This window comes from Grampus griseus (assembly GCF_964374135.1).
Source record: "Grampus griseus genome assembly, chromosome: 6".
Taxonomy (NCBI): domain Eukaryota; kingdom Metazoa; phylum Chordata; class Mammalia; order Artiodactyla; family Delphinidae; genus Grampus; species Grampus griseus.
The window spans coordinates 66,268,548-66,289,178 of NC_139000.1; the positions used below are offsets into that span (position 1 = coordinate 66,268,548).

The 20,631-nt window shown below is 39.9% G+C and overlaps 1 protein-coding gene across 1 annotated transcript in view; it reads left to right on the forward strand.

Annotated features, from left to right (window-relative positions):
• The window catches only part of SH3GL2 (SH3 domain containing GRB2 like 2, endophilin A1), a gene marked incomplete at its 3' end in the record, with an annotated part of 198,406 nt that overhangs the window by 146,459 nt on the left and 31,316 nt on the right, over positions 1–20,631 (forward strand). Inside the window, exon 3 of the mRNA XM_082656529.1 lies at positions 678–750. Coding sequence (XP_082512655.1) covers positions 678–750 — 73 coding nt within the window. The remainder of the gene's footprint in view (positions 1–677; positions 751–20,631) is intronic.

The window sequence follows — 20,631 nt, forward strand, 5'->3', positions numbered from 1 at the left end:
TGGATGTGCTCGATGCCAGAGACGCTACATCAAAACCCTTAAGTGTAACTTTACTCTCCACATTTTTAAGCATGTGCGGCAAAAAATTCACTCTTTTTTGGGTCATGGACCCTCTGTCCAGCCCCACTCTTTGACCTGGATGGATACGCCAGCCAACTCCAACACTGTAATGATGGAATAGCATGCGTTGCTTCTGTAAAGTGACATCGTTCAGAGACTTGGTGGCTTTTTGGATATGCATACCCTCTATGGCCTGGCCAGCTTCATGGGTGTTCTTAAAGTGAACGTGAAGATTTGAACCTCTTGATTTGCAAGATTTTGTGGGGTTTTCTGTGTCAAGTGAAGAGTGAACCATTCTCAGAGACCACATCAGGCAACTTCCAGTGAGAGGAAGCTATATCCACATTATTTTACCAGGAGATAAGGAAGTATATTTTGAAACACATTTTAGGAAATTAGTAGGTTCCTTTCTGGGTAAATGGGCTTTCCAAGTCTTGATGGAACACAGCTGAATGCAAAGCCAGTGGTAATTCTGGCAGCTCTGTGAGCCCCTCACCTTCCACCGCAGGATTTCGTGCTCGGTTGTACCACCAGTGGTTGTATATATGCTCAAGCAAAAACTACGTTTCTAAAGCTAATAATTTGCATCATTTAGAATATTTATTTTCTCATTTCAGAAAGTGGATGTCACCAGCAGGGCTGTGATGGAAATAATGACTAAAACAATTGAGTACCTTCAACCCAATCCAGGTAAGGGCTCGTTTTATACCTGCAGGGGTATCCCTCCAGGTAACTTTTCGTTTCTCTTTGGTAGACAGGCTAGGTTTGGTGTGCTTCTGCTTGCTCTGTCCTCCCTTCTGGAAGTTCAGTGGCTTCAGGTGGAGTATTTCGACCGGGAAGGGAGGACTTTTTAGGTTCACACTGAAGTAACTGGAGGCTTCTGTGATATTTTATCTGACTGTAGTGTAATTAACAAACAGCACTGTGTGGACAGCGTGGGTGGCACATGAAGTCAGGGTAGCTGCAAGCTGTTATGAACTGAACACTCATTTGAAAGGGATTGTAAGAAAGTAAATTGGGAGAATTTTCAGATAAAGCATAGTAATTCACCAAAGGTATGAAAAAGTAGGAAGTTGAATGGTTTTTGTGAAATACAGAGGGTTTCTGTCCATACGCATCTCTGAAGTCTTTGGAGGGTTGTTCTTTGTTCTGATTTTTCTCCAAGCACATCACAGATCAGCACTTTTCTTGCTAACCTGTTACACTCTTAAGAGAAGGGAGTTATAATAGAGATAATGGAGCTGTACCTTGAAAAAAGAATCAGGCAGAAGTGGGGTGATCTCAAAGAGCACAAGGTGTAACAGCAAAGCAGCTGATACTCTAGACCTCCTCAGCACTCTTCCTGAGTAGCAGTTCCTAACTGCAGAGTATAGAAACTTGAAGCAAGTTTGAATATATTTAAGTAAAACGTATGAATATTGGGAAAACTGCGTATCTTGAGACCAGTTTCTTTGGGAGTTTCAGGTTGAGATTCCTGTGTCTTTGGTGGTCCTAGGGGAGATGGTTCAGGCACTGTGTCAGCCCCACTGTGTTTGGAATCTGAGCGTTAATGGGTGAGAGATAAGAAAAGGAAATACGTGGGATAAGAGGAGGCAGACAAGCAGTCAGTGCTGACCAGCTCCCTACTGCCTTCTGCTGCTGCTGGTTGCAGCTTTCGCTCAGCCCAAACTGTGGGAATAACATTCTCAGTTTTTTTAAAAGCTGCATCAGAGATGGGATTATGTGAGGAAGGAAAATATTGAAGTAAGTGATAAGCCATAGGAACCAGGCCTTTAACTGATAGTAGACCAAATTGTTGGCAAATTAGGCAACGAATAGCAAAAATGAAGTTTCCAATTTTTGCTTGCAGCCTTCTTCATGACCTCTGTATTCCACAGAGATTCAAGGATCTCTTATCTAAGAGATCTTCACCTGTTCCTAAGTATTTAAACAACTGTGATAGGTCAGTTTTGAAAAGAGAACTGCTCACCCCAAGTCTCACGGTAAGAAGTCATTGTTTAGGGAAGGATGTTTTTGTCTTTGTCTTTGAGTAGAATCTTGAAGTGCTCCCTCATTTCCTGGGATTTACGCATGGATGGTGCTAGGATTACTTAGCCCTGCTGTTGTAGGGCTAATATATATTTTTTAACATCTTTATTGGAGTATAATTTCTTTACAATGTTGTGTTAGTTTCTGCTGTATAACAAAGTGAATCAGCTATACAAATACATATATCCCCATATCTCTTCCCTCTTGCGTCTCCCTCCCACCCTCCCTATCCCACCCCTCTAGGTGGTCACAAACTCCCTGTGCTACGCAGCTGCTTCCCACTAGCTGTCTGTTTTACATTTGGTAGTGTATATATGTCCATGCCACTCTCTCACGTTGTCACAGCTTACCCTTCCCCCTCCTTGTGTCCTCAAGTCCATTCTCTATGTCTGTGTCTTTATTCCTGTCCTGCCCTTAGGTTCATCAGAACCATTTTTTTTTTTTTAGATTCCATATATATATGTGTTATCATGCAGTATTTGTTTTTCTCTTTCTGACTTACTTCACTCTGTATGAAAGACTCTAGGTCCATCCACCTCACTACAAATAACTCAATTTCGTTTCTTTTTATGGCTGATTAATATTCCATTGTACGTATGTGCCACATCTTTTGTATCCATTCACCTGTCGATGGACACTTAGATTGCTTCCATGTTGTAGGACTAATATTAAGTGTATGGAAGGAGAGGGAAAATATAGTATTTACTGAGCACTAATGCATTTTCATTATGTCGCTAGTTATATACACTGTCTTCTCTCTAAAAGTAGCTGTTTTTTTCCTGATTATAAAAAGAAAACGCAGTTGAAAAATTCATAGTATAGCAAAGAAACTAAAAATCCATGAACACAGATCTTTGGTGGGGACCCATCTGTGTTCCTGAGTAATTCAGGTGTATGGAGGTATGCTGTGTTGAGTAGGATGTCCCTCAAAATCCAGGGCTACCCAGAACCTCCGAATGTAACTTTATTTGGAAATAACATCTTTTGAGATGTAATCCGTTAATGATCTTGAGATGAACTCATTCTGGAGTTAGAGTGGGCCCTAAATCCAACAACTGGTGTCCTTATAAGAAGAAGAGAAAACACAGAGAGACACAGGGCAGAAGGCCACCTGAAGACAGAGGCCAAGATTAGAGTGATGCTGCCACAAACCAAGGAATGCCAGAAGCCACCAGAGCTGGAAGAGGCGAGGAAGGATTCTCCCAGAGAGCCTCAGAAAGAACCAGCCCTACTGACACCTTGATTTCAAGCGTCTTGAACTGTGAGAGAGTAAATTTCTGTTGTTCTAAGCCACACAATCTGTGGCAATTTATTATGGCAGACCTAGAAAACTGATATAGTAGGCTAGCCTAATTTTCCTCGGGAAAAAACAAGGGCCAGAGAATTTAAGAAACTTTCCCAAAGTTACACACCTAGGAAGGGACGAAACCAGGATTGGAACCCAGGTCTGATGCCCCCGAGCCCAGGAACTTTCCATTGCACAGTCCTGCTTCTGAGAAGAATGGGTTCTTCATTTAGGTGCAAAGGGTACTTTACTTTCAGAGTGGATATGACAGAAATCCAGAAAGGGAACAAATTGTGGAGTTGAGCCTTATTTTTATTTTAATAAAAAAGATAGCAGGAGGAGGTAATTGGGGGAGATTTGAAGTTTTAGAAATGACGTATTTTTAACAGAATCCTGAATGTGCTTATTAGCTACCAACATATTGGTTTTCTGGCTATTTAACAATTGAATGAACATCTGCCACCACGGAGAACCATTAAGGCCGTCACCAGGCGATCACAAGTTGGTTTCAGAAAAGCAGTTATATGTGGGCAGGGCACATATTTATACAAATAAGTGTCATCTACAAGAGTCCAGAGTAAAACAAAATTTCATATGCTCATTCTTCAGAATTTAGATAATTTGTGTTTAATTGGCTTATAATAGATATGACTTAGTTCCTCCATGAATTTCTTGCCCTGAGAGCAGACACTGGCTAGAGCTCCTGAAAGGTGGCTGATCCAGTACCCTTGTTCAGAATGCAAGTGTCCTTGAGAAGGGGACACAAGATTCTAGCCAACACCCAGAGGCTCCCAGTCCTTGGGCACAGAAGAGCAGAATATTCCCAAACTCATGCTGTTTGATAAATGCTTTGACCACTCAGCCTCTCTGTGACCCCAGAAACTGGGTCAACCAATATGGATCACTGGTTTCTGGTCCTGAATAAGCAAGATCTGGCCAGGGTCAGTATAGCGGCTTATGCAAAGTAACAAATTTACCTGGACAGGCCAGTAGGATCTGTGGAAATGAATGCTTTGAGGGTACTTTGAGAGTATCTTGTATTTGATTCATACTCTAGGATGCATTCTGGCTTTCACATCTTGTGGTTATGGAGCATACACATCTGTATAGTCTTGAAACTCAATTCCTATTGAAATGATGACCAAAGAGAGTTGGATTACTTTTCTTGAATCTGTAGCTGTGCTCTGTGTAGGCACCCCCATCTGCTCTTGCCCACCTCCGGAGTGATATTTTAAAAGGCGGACCTGATCATGTCATCATCTTGCACAAAACCCTTCAATGGATTTTCACTGCTTTTAGGATTAAGTTTTACCATTTTTAACAAGGCTCAAAGGGCCCTCCCTACATGGTCAGCCTGCCCTTTCCTCTCTACCTTGCCAGACAAACAATCTCCTCAGGTCCAGCATCAAGGTCATTTAGAAAGAAGCCTTCCTGAAGCCCTGACTGCATTAGGTTCCACCGTCAATGACCCTCTCATGGACTTCCCTGGTGGCGCAGTGGTTGAGAGTCCGCCTGCCGATGCAGAGGACACGGGTCCGCGGAGCGGCTGGGCCCGTGAGCCATGGCCGCTGAACCTGCGCATCTGGAGCCTGTGCTCCACAACGGGAGAGGCCACAGCAGTGAGAGGCCTGCGTACCACAAAAAAATAAATAAAAATAAAAATAAAAATTACCCTCTCATGATCCCAGCTGCTTTTCCCTGGTGGCACATGCCACACTTACTGTAATTGCATGGTGTGTGTGCTTCGGTTTGTCCTCCCCTGTAAGGACAGGGCTCTGCCTGTCTTATTCCCCACCATCCCCCCATATGCCCCCAGGCCCCAGCTCAGTTCCAGGCAGCCCAGTGACATTTGGATATTTGAAAAAGTGGATTATGGAGCACAGTTGATACTCAGTGGCTAATGTGATAAAACTGCTATAATGTAAAGGAGAGAAGGAGAAACTCTTCCTTTCCCCTAACCCATCAGCTCTACCCATGTAACCAACATTTATCAAATGCATTTACTTTTATACAAGGACCTATGCAATTCTATATATAGTGGGGGTAGATACGGAACCAAGATTGGGCCCCTGCCCCTTGGGACCTCACAGTCTAACAGCATAAAGTATGTGTACTCTGAGGAGAGCTGTACAGAGGCCTTCATGGCTAATTCCTTCTGGAAATTCCAGCTAACTGATGAAGTGAGGAGGGGTGAGTGAGGTCACAGGCCTGCAGGTGTGGCCTGCAAAGGCAGGGCTTTCGAGGACATAGAACAGAGAGCTGTATAAAGTCTTTCAGCTTGGACTGTGAAATGATTCTGACAGGAACAACATAAACCAGTACAGACTTCCAAGCTGCTTAGATAAGAAACAATTTGAATGTGAGAAGTCCTGTGTACTTCTACTGATTATGAGCCCCTATTCTCATGGTATCTAAGAGCAAAGATCATCAGAGAAGATATAAATCAGTTTTCTTTTTTTTTAATGAATTTTTAAATTTTATTTATTAATTTTTGGCTGCATTGGGTCTTCCTTGCTGTGTGCAGGCTTTCTCTGGTTGCAACGAGCAGGGACTACTCTTCACGTTGCGGTGCGCGGGCTTCTCATTGCAGTGGCTTCTCTTGTTGTGGAGCATGGGCTCATGGCACACGGACTTCAGTAGTTGTGGCACATGGGCTCAGTAGTTGTGGCTCACTGGCTCTAGGGCGTGGACTCAGTAGTTGTGGTGCACGGGCTTAGTTGCTCTGTGGCATGTGGGATCTTCCCGGACCAGGGCTCAAACCCGTGTCCCCTGCATTGGCAGGCAGATTCTTAACCACTGTGCCACCAGGGAAACCCCAAATCAGTCTTCTTATATGAGTATTCTGATGCTTGTGGGGGGAAAATAAATCAGCAAATAAATCAGCAATGTCCAATAGAAATAAGATGCAAGGCACATGTGTAATTTTGAATTTTCTAGTAGCTATATTAATGAAAATAAAAAAGAAAGGTAGAGAAGAAGCAAGAAGAGCTACAATCCTGCAGCCTGTGGAACAAAAACCACATTCACAGAAAGATAGACAAGGTGAAAAGGCAGAGGGCTATGTACCACATGAAGGAACAAGATAAAACCCCAGAAAAACAACTAAGTGAAGAGGAGATGGGCAACCTTCCAGAAAGAGAATTCAGAATAATGATAGTGAAGATGATCCACAACCTCGGAAAAAGAATGGAGGCAAAGATCGAGAAGATGCAATAAATGTTTAACAAAGACCTAGAAGAATTAAAGAAAAAACAAACAGAGATGAACAATACAATAACTGAAATGAAAACTACACTAGAAGGAACCAATAGCAGAATAACTGAGGCAGAAGAACGGATAAGTGACCTGGAAGAGAGAATGGGGGAGTTCACTGCTGCAGAACAGAATAACGAAAAAAGAATGAAAAGAAATGAAGACAGCGTAAGAGACCTCTGGGACAACATTAAACACACCAACATTCGAATTATAGGGGTCCCAGAAGAAGAAGAGAATAAGAAAGGGACTGAGAAAATATTTGAAGAGATTATAGTTGAAAACTTCCCTAATATGGGAAAGGAAATAGATAATCATGTCCAGGAAGCACAGAGAGTCCCATACAGGATAAATCCAAGGACAAACACGCAAGACACATATTAATCAAACTATCAAAAATCAAATACAAAGAACAAATATTAAAAGCAGCAAGGGGAAAACAGCAAGTAACACATAAGGAAATCCCCATAAGGTTAACAGCTGATCTTTCAGCACAAACTCTGCAAGCCAGAAGGGGGTGGCAGGACATATTTAGAGTGATGAAGGAGAAAAACCTACAACCAAGATTACTCTACCCAGCAAGGATCTCATTCAGATTTGATGGAGACATTAAAAGCTTTACAGACAAGCAAAGGCTAGGAGAATTCAGAACCACCAAACCAGCTTTACAACAAATGCTAAAGGAACTTATCTAGGCAGGAAACACAAGAGAAGGAAAAGACCTACAATAATAATCCCAAAACAATTAAGAAAATGGTAATAGGAACATACATATCGATAATTACCTTAAATGTAAATGGATTAAATGCTCCAACCAAAAGACATAGACTGGCTGAATGGATACAAAAACAAGATCCGTATAAATGCTGTCTATAAGAGACCCACTTCAGACCTAGGGACACATACAGACTGAAAGGGAGGGGGATGGAAAAAGATATTCCATGCAAATGGAAATCAAAAGAAAGCTGGAGTAGCAATTCTAATATCAGACAAAACAGACTTTAAAACAAAGACTATTACTAGAGACAAAGAAGGACACTACATAATGATCAAGGGATCAATCCAAGAAGAAGATATAACAATTGTAAATATTTATGCACCCAGCATAGGAGCACCTTAATACATAAGGCAGATACTAACAGCCATAAAAGGGGAAATCGACAGTAACACAATCATAGCAGGGGACTTTAATACACCACTTTCACCAATGGACAGATCATCCAAAATAAAAATCAATAAGGAAACACAAGCTTTAAATGATACATTAAACAAGATGGACTTAATTGATATATATAGGACATTCCATCCAAAAACAACAGAATACACTTTCTTCTCAAGTGCTCATGGAACATTCTCCAGGATAGATCATATCTTGGGTCACAAATAAAACCTCAGTAAATTTAAGAATATTGAAATCATATCAAGTATCTTTTCTGACAACAATGCTATGAGACCAGCTATCAATTACAGGAAAATATATGTAAGAAATACAAACACATGGAGGCTAAACAACACACTACTTAATAACCAAGAGATCACTGAAGAAATCAAAGAGGAAATAAAAAAATACCGAGAAATAAATGACAATGAAAACACAACGACCCAAAACCTATGGGATGCAGCAAAAGCAGTTCTAAGAGGGAAGTTTATAGCTATACAAGCCCACCTTAAGAAACAAGAAACATCTCAAACAACCTAACCTTACACCTAAAGCAATTAGAGAAAGAAGAACAAAAAAACCCCAAAGATAGCAGAAGGAAAGAAATCATAAAGATCATATGAGAAATAAATGAAAAAGAAATGAAGGAAACAGTAGCAAAGATCAATAAGACTAAAATCTGGTTCTTTGAGAAGATAAAATTGATAAACCATTAGCCAGACTCATCAAGAAAAAAAGGGAGAAGACTCAAATCAATAGAATTAGAAATGAAAAAGGAGAAGTTACAGCTGACACTGCAGAAATACAAAAGATCATGAGAGATTACTACAAGCAACTATATGCCAATAAAATGGACACCCACAAAAAAAATGGACAAATTCTTAGAAAAGCACAACCTTCCGAGACTGAACCAGGAAGAAATAGAAAATATAAACAGACCAGTCACAAGCAGTGAAATTGAAACTGTGATTAGAAATCTTCCAGCAAACAAAAGCCCAGGACCAGATGGCTTCACAGGCAAGTTCTATCAATCATTTAGAGAAGAGCTAACACCTGTCCTTCGCAAACTCTTCCAAAGTATAGCAGAAGGAGGAACATTCCCAAACTCATTCTACAAAGCCACCATCACTCTGATACCAAAACCAGACAAAGATGTCACAAAGAAAGAAAACTACAGGCCAATATCCCTGATGAACATAGAGGCAAAAATCCTCAACAAAATACTAGCAAACAGAATCCAACAGCACATTAAAAGGATCATACATTATGATCAAGTGGGGTTTATCCCAGGAATGCAAGGATTCTTCAATGTACCAAGATCAATCAACATGATACACCATATTAACAGATTGAAGGGGAAAAACCATATGATCATCTCAATAGATGCAGAGAAAGCTTTTGACAAAATTCAGCACCCATTTATGATAAAAACCCTGCAGAAAGTAGGCATAGAGGGAACTTTTCTCAACATAATAAAGGCCATATATGACAAACCCACAGCCAACATCGTCCTCAGTGGTGAAAAACTGAAACCATTTCCTCTAAGATCAGCAAGAAGACAAGGTTGCCCACTCTCACCACTCTTATTCAACATAGTTTGGAAGTTTTAGCCACAGCAATCAGAGAAGAAAAAGAAATAAAAGGAATCCAAATCAGAAAAGAAGAAGTAAAGCTGTCACTGTTTGCAGATGACATGATACTATACATACAGATTCCTAAAGATGCTACCAGAAAACTACTAGAGCTAATCAATGCATTCAGTAAAGTAGCAGGATACAAAATTAAGTTACAGAAATCTCTTGCATTCCTATACACCAATGATGAAAAATCTGAAAGTGAAATTAAGAAAACTCTCCGATTTACCACTGCAAAAAAAAGAATAAAATATCTAGGAATAAACCTACCTAAGGAGACAAAAGACCTGTACACAGAAAACTATAAGACACTGATGAAAGAAAGTAAAGGTGATACAAATAGATGGAGAGATATACCATGTTCTTGGATTGGAAGAATCAACATTGTGAAAATGACTATACTAACCAAAGCAATCTACAGATTCAATGCAATCCCTATCAAACTACCACTGGCATTTTTCACAGAACTAGAACAAAAAATTTCACAATTTGTATGGAGACACAAAAGACCCCGAATAGCCAAGGCATTCTTGAGAAAGAAAAACGGAGCTGGAGGAATCAGGCTCCCTGACTTCAGACTCTACTACAAAGCTACAGTAATCAAGACAGTATTGTACTGGTACAAAAACAGAAATATAGATTAATGGAACAGGATAGAAAGCCCAGAGATAAACCCACGCACATATGGTCACCTTATCTTTGATAAAGGAGGCAAGAATATACAGTGGAGAAAAGACAGCCCCTTCAGTAAGTGGTGCTGGGAAAACTGGACAGCTACATGTAAAATAATGAAGTTAGAACATTTCCTAACACCATACACAAAAATAAACTCAAAATGGATTAAAGACCTAAATGCAAGGCGCGACACCATCAAACTCTTAGAGGAAAACATAGGCAGAACACTCTATGACATACATCACAGCAAGATCCTTTTTGACCCACCTCCTAGAGAAATGGAAATAAAAACAAAATTAAAGAAATAGGACCTAATGAAACTTCAAAGCTTTTGCACAGCAAAGGACACCATAAACAAGACAAAAAGACAACCCTCAGAATGGGAGAAAATATTTGCAAATGAAGCAACTGACAAAGGATTAATCTCCAAAATTTACAATCAACTTATGCAGCTCAATATCAAAAAAACAAACAACCCAATCCAAAAATGGGCAGAAGACCTGAATAGACATTTCTCCAAAGAAGATATACAGACTGCCAACAAACACATGAAAGGATGCTCAACATCACTAATCATTAGAGAAATGCAAATCAAAACTACAATGAGATATCACGTCACACCAGTCAGAATGGCCATCATCAGAAAATCTGCAAATAATAAATGCTGGAGAGGGTGTGGAGAAAAGGGAACCCACTTGCACTGTTGATGGGAATGTAAATTGATACAGCCACTATGGAGAACAGTATGGAGGTTCCTTAAAAAACTTAAAATAGAACTACTATACATCCCAGCAATCCCACTACTGGGCATATACCCTGAGAAAACCATAATTCAAAAAGAGTCATGTACCAAAATGTTCATTGCCGCTCTGTTTACAATAGCCAGGACATGGAAACAACCTAAGTGTCCATCAACAGATGAATGGATAAAGAAGATGTGGCACATATATACAATGGAATATTACTCAGCCGTAAAAAGGAACAAAAGTGAGTTATTTGTAGTGAGCTGGATGGACCTAGAGTCTTTCATACAGAGTGAAGTAAGTCGGGAAGAGAAAAATAAATACTGTATGCTAACGCATATATATGGAATCTTAAAAAAAAATGGTCAGAAGAACCTAGGGGCAAGACGGGAATAAAGATGCAGACCTACTAGAGAATGCACTTGAGGATACGGGGAGGGGGAAGGGTAAGCTGGGACAAAGTGAGAGAGTGGCATATACACTACCAAATGTAAAATAGATAGCTAGTGGGAAGCAGCTGCATAATGCAGGCAGATCAGCTAGGTGCTTTGTGACCACCTGGAGGGTGGCATAGGGAGGATGGGAGGGAGGGAGATGCAAGAGGGAAGAGATATGGGGATGTATGTATATGTATAACTGATTCACTTTGTTATAAAGCAGAAACTGACACACCATTGTAAAGCAATTATACTCTAATAAAGATGTTAAAAAAATTAAAAGAAAAGAAGAAAGCAGCAAGGGAAAACAACAAATAACATACAAGGGAACTCCCATAAGGTTAGCAGCTGATTTCTCAGCAGAAACTTTACAAGCCAGAAGGGAGTGGCATGATATACTTAAAGTGATGAAAGGGAAGAATCTACAACCAAGATTACTCTACCCAGCAAGGATCTCATTCAGATTCAGTGGAGAAGTCAAAAGCTTTACAGACAAGCAAAAGCTAAGAGAATTCAGCACCACCAAACCAGCTCTACAACAAATGCTAAAGGAACTCCTCTAAGTGGGAAACACAAGAGAAGAAAAGGACCTACAAAAACAAACCCAAAACAAATAATAAAATGGTCATAGGAACATACATATTGATAATTACCTTAAATGTGAATGGATTAAATGCTCCAACCAAAAGACAGGCTTGCTGAATGGATAGAAAAACAAGACCCATATATATGCTGTCTACAAGAGACCCACTTCAGACCTAGGGACGCATACAGACTGAAAGTGAGGGGATGGAAAAAGATATTCCATGCAAATGGAAATCAAAAGAAAGCTGGAGTAGCAATTCTCATATCAGAGAAAATAGACTTTAAAATAAAGAATGTTACCAGAGACAAGGAAGGACACTACATAATTATCAAGGGATCAATCCAAGAAGAAGATATAACAATTATAAGTATATATACATCCAACATAGGAGCACCTCAATATATAAGGCAACTGCTAACAGCTATAAAAGAGGAAATCGACAGTAACAAAATGATAGTGGGAGAGTTTAACATCTCACTTACACCAATGGACAAGTCATTGAAAATGAAAATAAATAAGGAAATAGAAGCTTTAAGTGACACAGTAGACCAGATAGATTTAATTGATATTTATAGGACATTCCATCCAAAAACAGCAGACTACACTTTCTTCTCAAGTGCGCATGGAACATTCTCCAGGATAGATCATATCTTGGGTCACAAATGAAGCCTCAGTAAATTTAAGAAAATTGAAATCATATCAATCATCGTTTCTGACCACAACGTTATGAGATTAGAAATGAATTACAGGGAAAAAAACATAACAAACACAAACACATGGAGGCTAAACAGCACGTTACTAAATAACCAAGAGATCACTGAAGAAATCAAAGAGGAAATCAAAAAATACCTAGAGACAAATGGCAATGAAAACATGACGATTCAAAACCTATGGGATGCAGCAAAAGCAGTTCTAAGAGAGAAGTTTATAACTGTACAAGCCTACCTCAAGAAACAAGAAAAATCTCAAATAAACAATCTAACCTTACACCTAAAGGAACTAGAGAAAGAAGAACAAACAAAACCCAAAGTTAGTAGAAGGAAAGAAATCACAAAGATAAGAGCAAATATAAATGAAATAGAAACAAAGAAAACAATAGCAAAGATCAGTAAAACTAAAAGCTGGTTCTTTGGGAAGATAAACAAAATTGATAAACCATTAGCCAGACTCATCAAGAAAAAGAGGGAGAAGACTCAAATCAATAGAATTGGGTGATTGGGATTGACATGTATACACTGATGTGTATAAAATTGATGACTAATCAGAACCTGCTGTATATAAAATAAATAAAATTAAATTTAAAAATTTTAGAAAAAGGTGAAATTGATTTTAATAATATTTAATCCTGTATATCCAAAATTTTAACTGATATTTAAAATCATTGATAAATTTTACATTTTTTTTTCTTATACTAAGTTTTGAAATTTGGTGTACGTTTTATACATACAGTACATATCTGTTTGGACTAGCCACATTTCAAATGCTCAGTAGCCCCACGTGACCATTGATTCCCATAATGGACAGCACAGGACTAGATAGTTTGCCATTCTAGCTCTGTATTATATTTTGATATGTGTTTGATGTTTAGCTTCTTGGTTTATTTATATTGATGGTTGATTTTTTTCAGTAGAAAGATGGACTCTTGATTTTTGGTTCAGGATATCTTTAAGTTGTTTTTTGGTCCATTTCTTTCAGCATTCTGCAAATCCGTTTCATGGCACTGTAGTGGAGACCTTCCCCTGACATAGAACTGTAGGCATGGTGGGATTGGCTGGCTGTTTCCTTCCCAGCCTTATCAGAGTGGTGATGACAGAGACCTTTTTAGTTGGCACTGAAAAATTATTCTGATCATGATGTCATCATCCTATATAAACTTCCACGATGTGTAAATAAAAAGCAGTTTAAACATGAAAACCATCGTGCGTCAAGGTTTGGTTTTCTAAAGAAATGCTTTTCGCTTGAATGCCTGCACAGTCTGAGGTTCTCCACATGCCTGAGATTGGGACATTAAGTCAGGGTCATTAAATGTCTATTCAGAACTTAATAATAATTTAAAATCTCATTTGTGGAATGTTGCCTGTAGAAATAAAAGTTAGCTCTATTAATTTTAAAATATCTCATTAATCCCTGAAAAGCTATTACATCAAAATTATTATATTTCTTTCTCATGGGCTGCCCTCTTAATCAGCCCCTTCCAAAGATGCATAAATAAGATATTTGGTGGCAACAGAGCTGAAGATCAATGCATGTATTGTTCAGCATTCATGTCTCAAATACTTGCCTCCAAAACGCTGACTTTGCTGTATTTCGTGGAGGACAGGACCTGAGTCGTGTTCATCTTCTTGTCTTTCAGGGCTCTTAGCATTGTGCCTGGTGCATTGGTTGCCCTCAGTATGTCTATTGAATAAGTGCACGAATGAATATATCCATCCTTTACTTAAAGAATAAGGGATTTGTACTGCGTCTAATAGCAAGGGCTTTTGCTTTTCTAAATCCTGACACTGAAAAGTAATGAAAATGCATAAGGACGGATTACAGAAGATTACTTGGCACTGGCTCTTTCCTCTTCCTGAAGTGCCCCAACTGCCCTGGCAGGTCACCCCCTGCCTTCTTAGTCATCCTTCCTACCTCAGCTTAAATACTCTGGCACCCTGTCTCATCAGGTCCACTCCACTGTCCTCATGACACCTTGACTTGAGTCCCCTCCATAAATCTCTCCAGTGGTTCCCCATTTAGAATAACATTGAAAGCGCTCAAGGTCCGATGACCTGACTTCATTTCCTGAAATCCTACAAGTCTCCCTCCATCTGTACCAGTGTCCCTGGCCTTCCCATTGCTTCTCTCACCCACACAGCACCCTCATTCCTGGGACTGTGCCAGGCCGTCTGCCTGAACCACTTGGCTCCAGGTATCCCCCAGGTCTTCACTCAGGTCTCTGCTCTAATGTCACCTTATTTGTGTGGCTTTTCCAACCATCTTGTTTAAAACACCACCCTCTAAGCCATTTCCCTGTTTTGTTTTCCTTCGTGGCACTTGTTACTGCTTAAACTTCTATTCTGTATTTACTTGGTAAGGTGTGGCTTGTCTCTGCCCCTAAAATGCAGGTGGCCTGAGTGTAGGATTGCTGTTTGTACATTGTAGTCAAAGAGCCTGTTCTCACCTTTTATTGTACTTATCACAATATTTCCTTTTATAAGGTGTTTTTATTTGTTGCTGATCCTCAGCCGTGCTCAGCTTGTTTCTGCCTCAGGGTCTTTGCACAGGAAGTTCCTCTGCCCGGAATACTCTTCTCCTAGCTCCCATTATGGCTGTGCTTTCTTGTCACTCCATCTCCCCATGGAGTCCTTCCCTGGCCACTCTTTCTGAAATAGCCTCTCCCTACCACTCTTATATCCCCTTCTAATATCCTGTCACCATTTTAAATTGTCCTGTATTTTATATATTTTTTTTAAAAAATCATCTACCCATCATCGACATCTCCCATCTAGAATATAATGTCCACAGGAGTAGGGACTTTGTCCTGTTTATTATCCCTAATGTACAAATAGTGCCCTCATTATTTATTGAATGAATGCTGTTTATCTCTCCCACTGTATCATAAAATCATCAAAGACAAGGAACATGGCTGTTTTCGTGTGTGTGTATAACCTAGCACAGTAGTGCTTATTAGGTGCTTAATCTGTTGAATGAGAGAATCAAATCATGTTAATCATATTGGAGCTCCATGTATAGGAGTTGCTAAAGTTTCAGATAGAGTTACTGTCTGCAGACCTGAACAGGCCAGAATCAGAGCTGTTACTCTGTATAATACCTACTTGGTGTCATGCGCAATAAATACATTTCACAATTGCTTTTGAAAAAGTGTGGAAGTGCATAATCTCATGTTTAAGATCATTGGGTTGAAGCTATTGACAGCACATTTATATTTACATAGATAATAGTTGTTCCTATTTTCAGACTAGAGAGCTGAAGCTTCAAGAGAGATTAAATAATTTGCCCAAAGTCTTGCAACAAAAGAACCAGAATTCATATTCACATATGGCTGTCTCCCTGGTCCATTTTGTCTTCATTGCCATATGCTACAAAATATGAAGACACATTCAGTCTTGGTGTGTTTGCAGAATATACTCGAGAGGCCCCTAATGATTCTCGTCCTTTGTAATCCCTTCCCTTTGAGTGTAGGTGGGATCTGTGACTTACTTTTAACCAGTAAAATATGGCAAAGGTAATGGGATCACCACTCACCACTCCCTTGGTTAGGTTACGTTACATGGCAAAATTGTGGGCTGTTACTCCCATGATCACATTACATTATATACAACTTTCTTAGCAGACTAGAGTGAGAGGGATTCTCCTGCTGGCCCACGAGAAGCAGACAGCCATGTTGTGACTGTCTTAGAAGAGGGATGAGTGCCAGAGAGCTGGGGATGGCCTCTAGCCAACAACCAGTAAGAAGCCAGCGCTGTCAGTCAAAACCACCACAGGGAAGTGAAATTTTGTCAGTAACCCAAGGGAGCTGGGAAGCAGATTCATTGCCACTGAAGCTTCCTAATAACAAGGCAGCCTGGCTGACACCTTGAATTGAATATAGCCTTGTGAGACCCCGAACAGAGGACTCAGTTAAGTTGTGCCTGGACTTCTAACCTACAGAAACTGTAGGGTAATAAATCTGTGGCTAGAAGCCACTGAGTTTGTGGAACTTTGTTACACAGCATGGAAAACTAATACAGTATGGCTGTTTGTTCCCCACCCAGAGCTCCTATTTCAAGCATATCACTGTCTGCGGGGGCCAACAGGTCATTTGCCCTTATCACGTTGGGCTCCTTAATATGGAAGCAGGAAGTCGATGGGGAAAACCTGTCATATCTTTTCAGCTTTGGATGAAGTCTCCTGAACCCCTGAGGGAGTGGTAGGACAAGTCCATTCTATGCTAAGCCTGAAGATCTCTTTAAAACATGTGACAGTGAAAAGCATTTGGTACAGTGCAGTGTACTTTATAAGGGCTCGAGAAATGTCACTCACCTTCTCTTCTCAGTGGTCTGCAGCCCTACCTCAGGGTATCTCAGGGGCTTACCCAGCAATTCCTCCACAGGTAAGGCCTCCAGGGAAAAGTCCCACTGTAGGACCCCTCCCACAAGAATATCATAGTTCTATCTGCTGCAAAAACCTGACGAAGCAGAAGCTCATGATGTTAGTGCACAGGGGATTGTGTACTTTTCAAGTGGCAGGAACCATTCTCTGCTCCTGTGATGTAATTGCCTGCTTTCCCAGGGCATACTGTGAGACCTGTGTTGGCGTCTTATAACACCCCATGCGGAGGCGGGAGATGTTTACTGTCCCATCTCACGGGTTCTTAAGGGCTGCTGACTGTGTATCACGGCTGAGTGTCTTAAAATACCTCCGCACTGTTTCCCACTCAGCAGGGGCATACAAGAGCTTTGCTACCTTGGAGAGAAGTGTTTTATAAATAGCATTATTTGGGTTGAGAGTAGTATGATTCCCTGCTACAATTACATATTTGTATAAGTCAGCAGGCAAAACTTCCTCTTCCCTTTCCTCAGTCCCTTCTAATATTTAACTTCAAGAGCAACTGCAAAGGTTTGAGGTTATTTACCTAAGTCCTAATTACCATATAAATCTTTTGTACCCTTTAATAATTGTTAGTGTGCAAGGCTAGGAAACATGTTGCTCACAGTACAAGGCATCAGAGAGATCATTTTAGAGTTGCAAATATTCTGAGATTTCATCTGGAAAAATTAGGCCATTATACACAATCATCACAGGTTGCCAGTGTGAAATATATGCTAAAATGTTACTTATTACATACATTTTGTTGCAAGTATTAAGCCCCAAATCTAACTTAGTGTGATTTGGGGATTTGTATTCATATCCCGATTATAATCTCTGTAAAAGACTTTACAAATTTAGTTGATGTAATTCAGACTTAACTTTTTGCTCCAACTAAAGATATCATTGAGCTTTGATAGATAATAAAGAGGTAAGTAGATTTTTAGCTCTTGGTGACTATTTCAATGAAATGGGCATGAACTACAGTTTTGTTTTTTTTTTTTTCCAGTCAAAAGGGGGAAAGGGAAGGAAAGAACTAACATTTATTTACTGCCTGCTTCGATTACATGTATCACTTCATTTCACCATCACAACAATTCTGTAACTAAGTATTAGTATCACTTGCTTATAATCAAGAACAGTGAGATTGGGGTAAACCTTCTCTTCTCAGCAGAGCTACAGTGAACCCTGTCCTTTTATCCTTTTGACAACACATGCCCTTGCATTAATTAGTAGGGAATGATAATAGATTCCATCACAGAAGAACGCAGTTCTAATTTTTTTATCTTCAAAAAGAGGCTATATTTTCTCATCTAAATATCACTTTTGTCCTCTCAATTTTAGCAATGCTTGTTCACAGTATTTGTTGTGTTTAGTAATTAACTTCCCTATTGAAATTTAATAACTTTCTACAAGAAGAGAGTAAATTACCTTCTTGTTTTCCTTGAAGTACCGATTTGATCTTTTAAAAAAATTCTTGTTTTTGTAAAGATCCATACACAGAAAGCAGATCATTAGGAAATAGTCTGGCTGTAGTATTCATTCTTGTAGGAAAAAAACTGAATAAAGGAGGAATTAAAAAAAGAATAAAGGTAAAATCTTTACATTGGAGGTTTAAAGTAAGACCTATTGGTTTTGATCTCCAAGAGGGTTTTGCAAAGGACGAGTTTCTTTGGTTCTGAAAATTTACATTAAGGTTCTGTGTACACTGGGATAGATACCATGTACTCATTTGTAGGTGACTTAGTTCACTTATCCTAGTGGATTGTAGTGCATGTATGAGAGGTTGTTAGATTTGAAAAGCATTACAGACATCAGGTAAGCTGGTCTTCTTAGGTTTGAGGCGAGGAAGCAGAGGGTTAAGTGGCTTGCCCAAGGTCGCGCAGATGGAGAGACCTCCAGTCTCCTGACTCTGGTGTAGCACTCATCCTGCTTCCTGAGTCACAGCATGTATCACACTTCTTCACCTCTGCATTTTCAAACACCTAACAAGTGTAAGTATAGCTAGAGCTCTACATCTTGCTGCTGACATGTCTTAATTTGACCCGTTTTAATGAAGAAGTAATAAAGCAGCCAGAGTCAGAGTGGCATCCTGGGAGGAAATTGGGTTTTTGAGACACAGCTAGGATTCAGTTTTTGCTCAGCTTCTTGTTGCTGTGTGTCCTTGAGCAAGTACATCATTTCTTTCTGCTTCATTTTCCTTATCTGTAAAATGGAGAAGCTGAAGCTGTCTCTTGTATTTTGGGGAGGATTAAAGAGATGATGTATGTGAATTACACGTAGTAGATATTTCTGAAATGATAGCTATAAGATGAAATGTCATCGTGATCTTCAGTTATTCAAAGGTATTTCAGGGCTCTTTCTAAAATTTCAGACCAGATGGTAGCATTTATGAAGACTAGTACAAATCATTAAGCATTTGTCTGCTAAAGCTCTCTGCTCTTTGAGGCAGCTAGGTTTGTTTTCTGTAAGGTAGGTAGAGACGAGAAAGGAATTAAGTCCCTAAAAGAAGTGAAAGGTTTCTGAAAAATTTATTCCCCGTCTTTGGCCTTCCCTGATGGATGCTAAGTCCATTAGGTTTCCCCTCTCAGTCAGAACATGAAGATGTGACTTGGAATGCTGTGGCCACGTCTTCTGCCTGAGTGTGTCAACTGCCTTCATCAACACTGGCCAGGGTCGGGGTGGCTTTTATTCTTCCCTGTTGTGACAGACAGATGCCCTGCCACTATGTTTTTTTATTTGAAATTTCCCAGTTGAAGAGAGAAGGAAGCTACTCTTGAGAGCATTATACAGCAGTTTAAAGTAGGTTGTACTTTTTTTGAATTTACAGAAGGTCTTTTGCCAAACACTCCTGTCCTGATCATTTAGCGTGGAAGAGAGAGATGAGGTGCAGACTCATCACTCATCCCTTCCCCCTTGCAGTGGACACTCATTTTCACCACCCTGTTCCCCTTCACCCCCCTACCTGCGCTCAGATTGGTGCTGGGCCTCTTCATTCCAGCTTTCTGTTCTGCAAAGACTGCTATAAACCTTGATTTTGAATTATAGTTAATGAAACTAAAAAAATAAAATAAAATGACATCAGAACTGTCTCTCCTTTTTTTTTTTCTTCCACTTAGGAAAAAGAGCGTTCCATCTTTTGCCATCACTGTCTTTGGGATCAACCCCTCTTTAGAAAACACCACTTTTGCCTTGTCCTCAGAGGCTTGGGATCCACTTGTCCTGACATTGCATGGAACCTTTCTAGAAAAGCAGTCTCAAGGGTTTTCCTACAGATGTCTGTCAGGACCTCAGCGCCCACTCATATGAGTGTGCTGCAGCCTGTTTTAGAGATGTAAAAGGAAAACTACTGTTTTTTCCCTACAGTCTACCCACAGAACACTTCTGACACTAGATGAGTACGTTTTTCTCCCTACACCAACCAATTCTCTGGCTCTACCAGGGGGTCATACAATTCAACTCAGTTCTGACACTCTCTACTTGGAGTTGGCATCAGATAAGGGCTCAGTCCCACAAGACTGCTCCAATGTCAGATGCCTCTGCTGCTTCTGACCCCCTCCTTGGGTTTGCTAATTTGCTAGAATGGCTGACAGAACGCAGAGAAATGCTTATTTCATGTTTACTGGTTTATTATAAAGGAAGCAACTGAGAAACAGCCAAATGGAAGGCAAAGGCAAGGTATAGGGAAGAGTCTTTCATAAATGT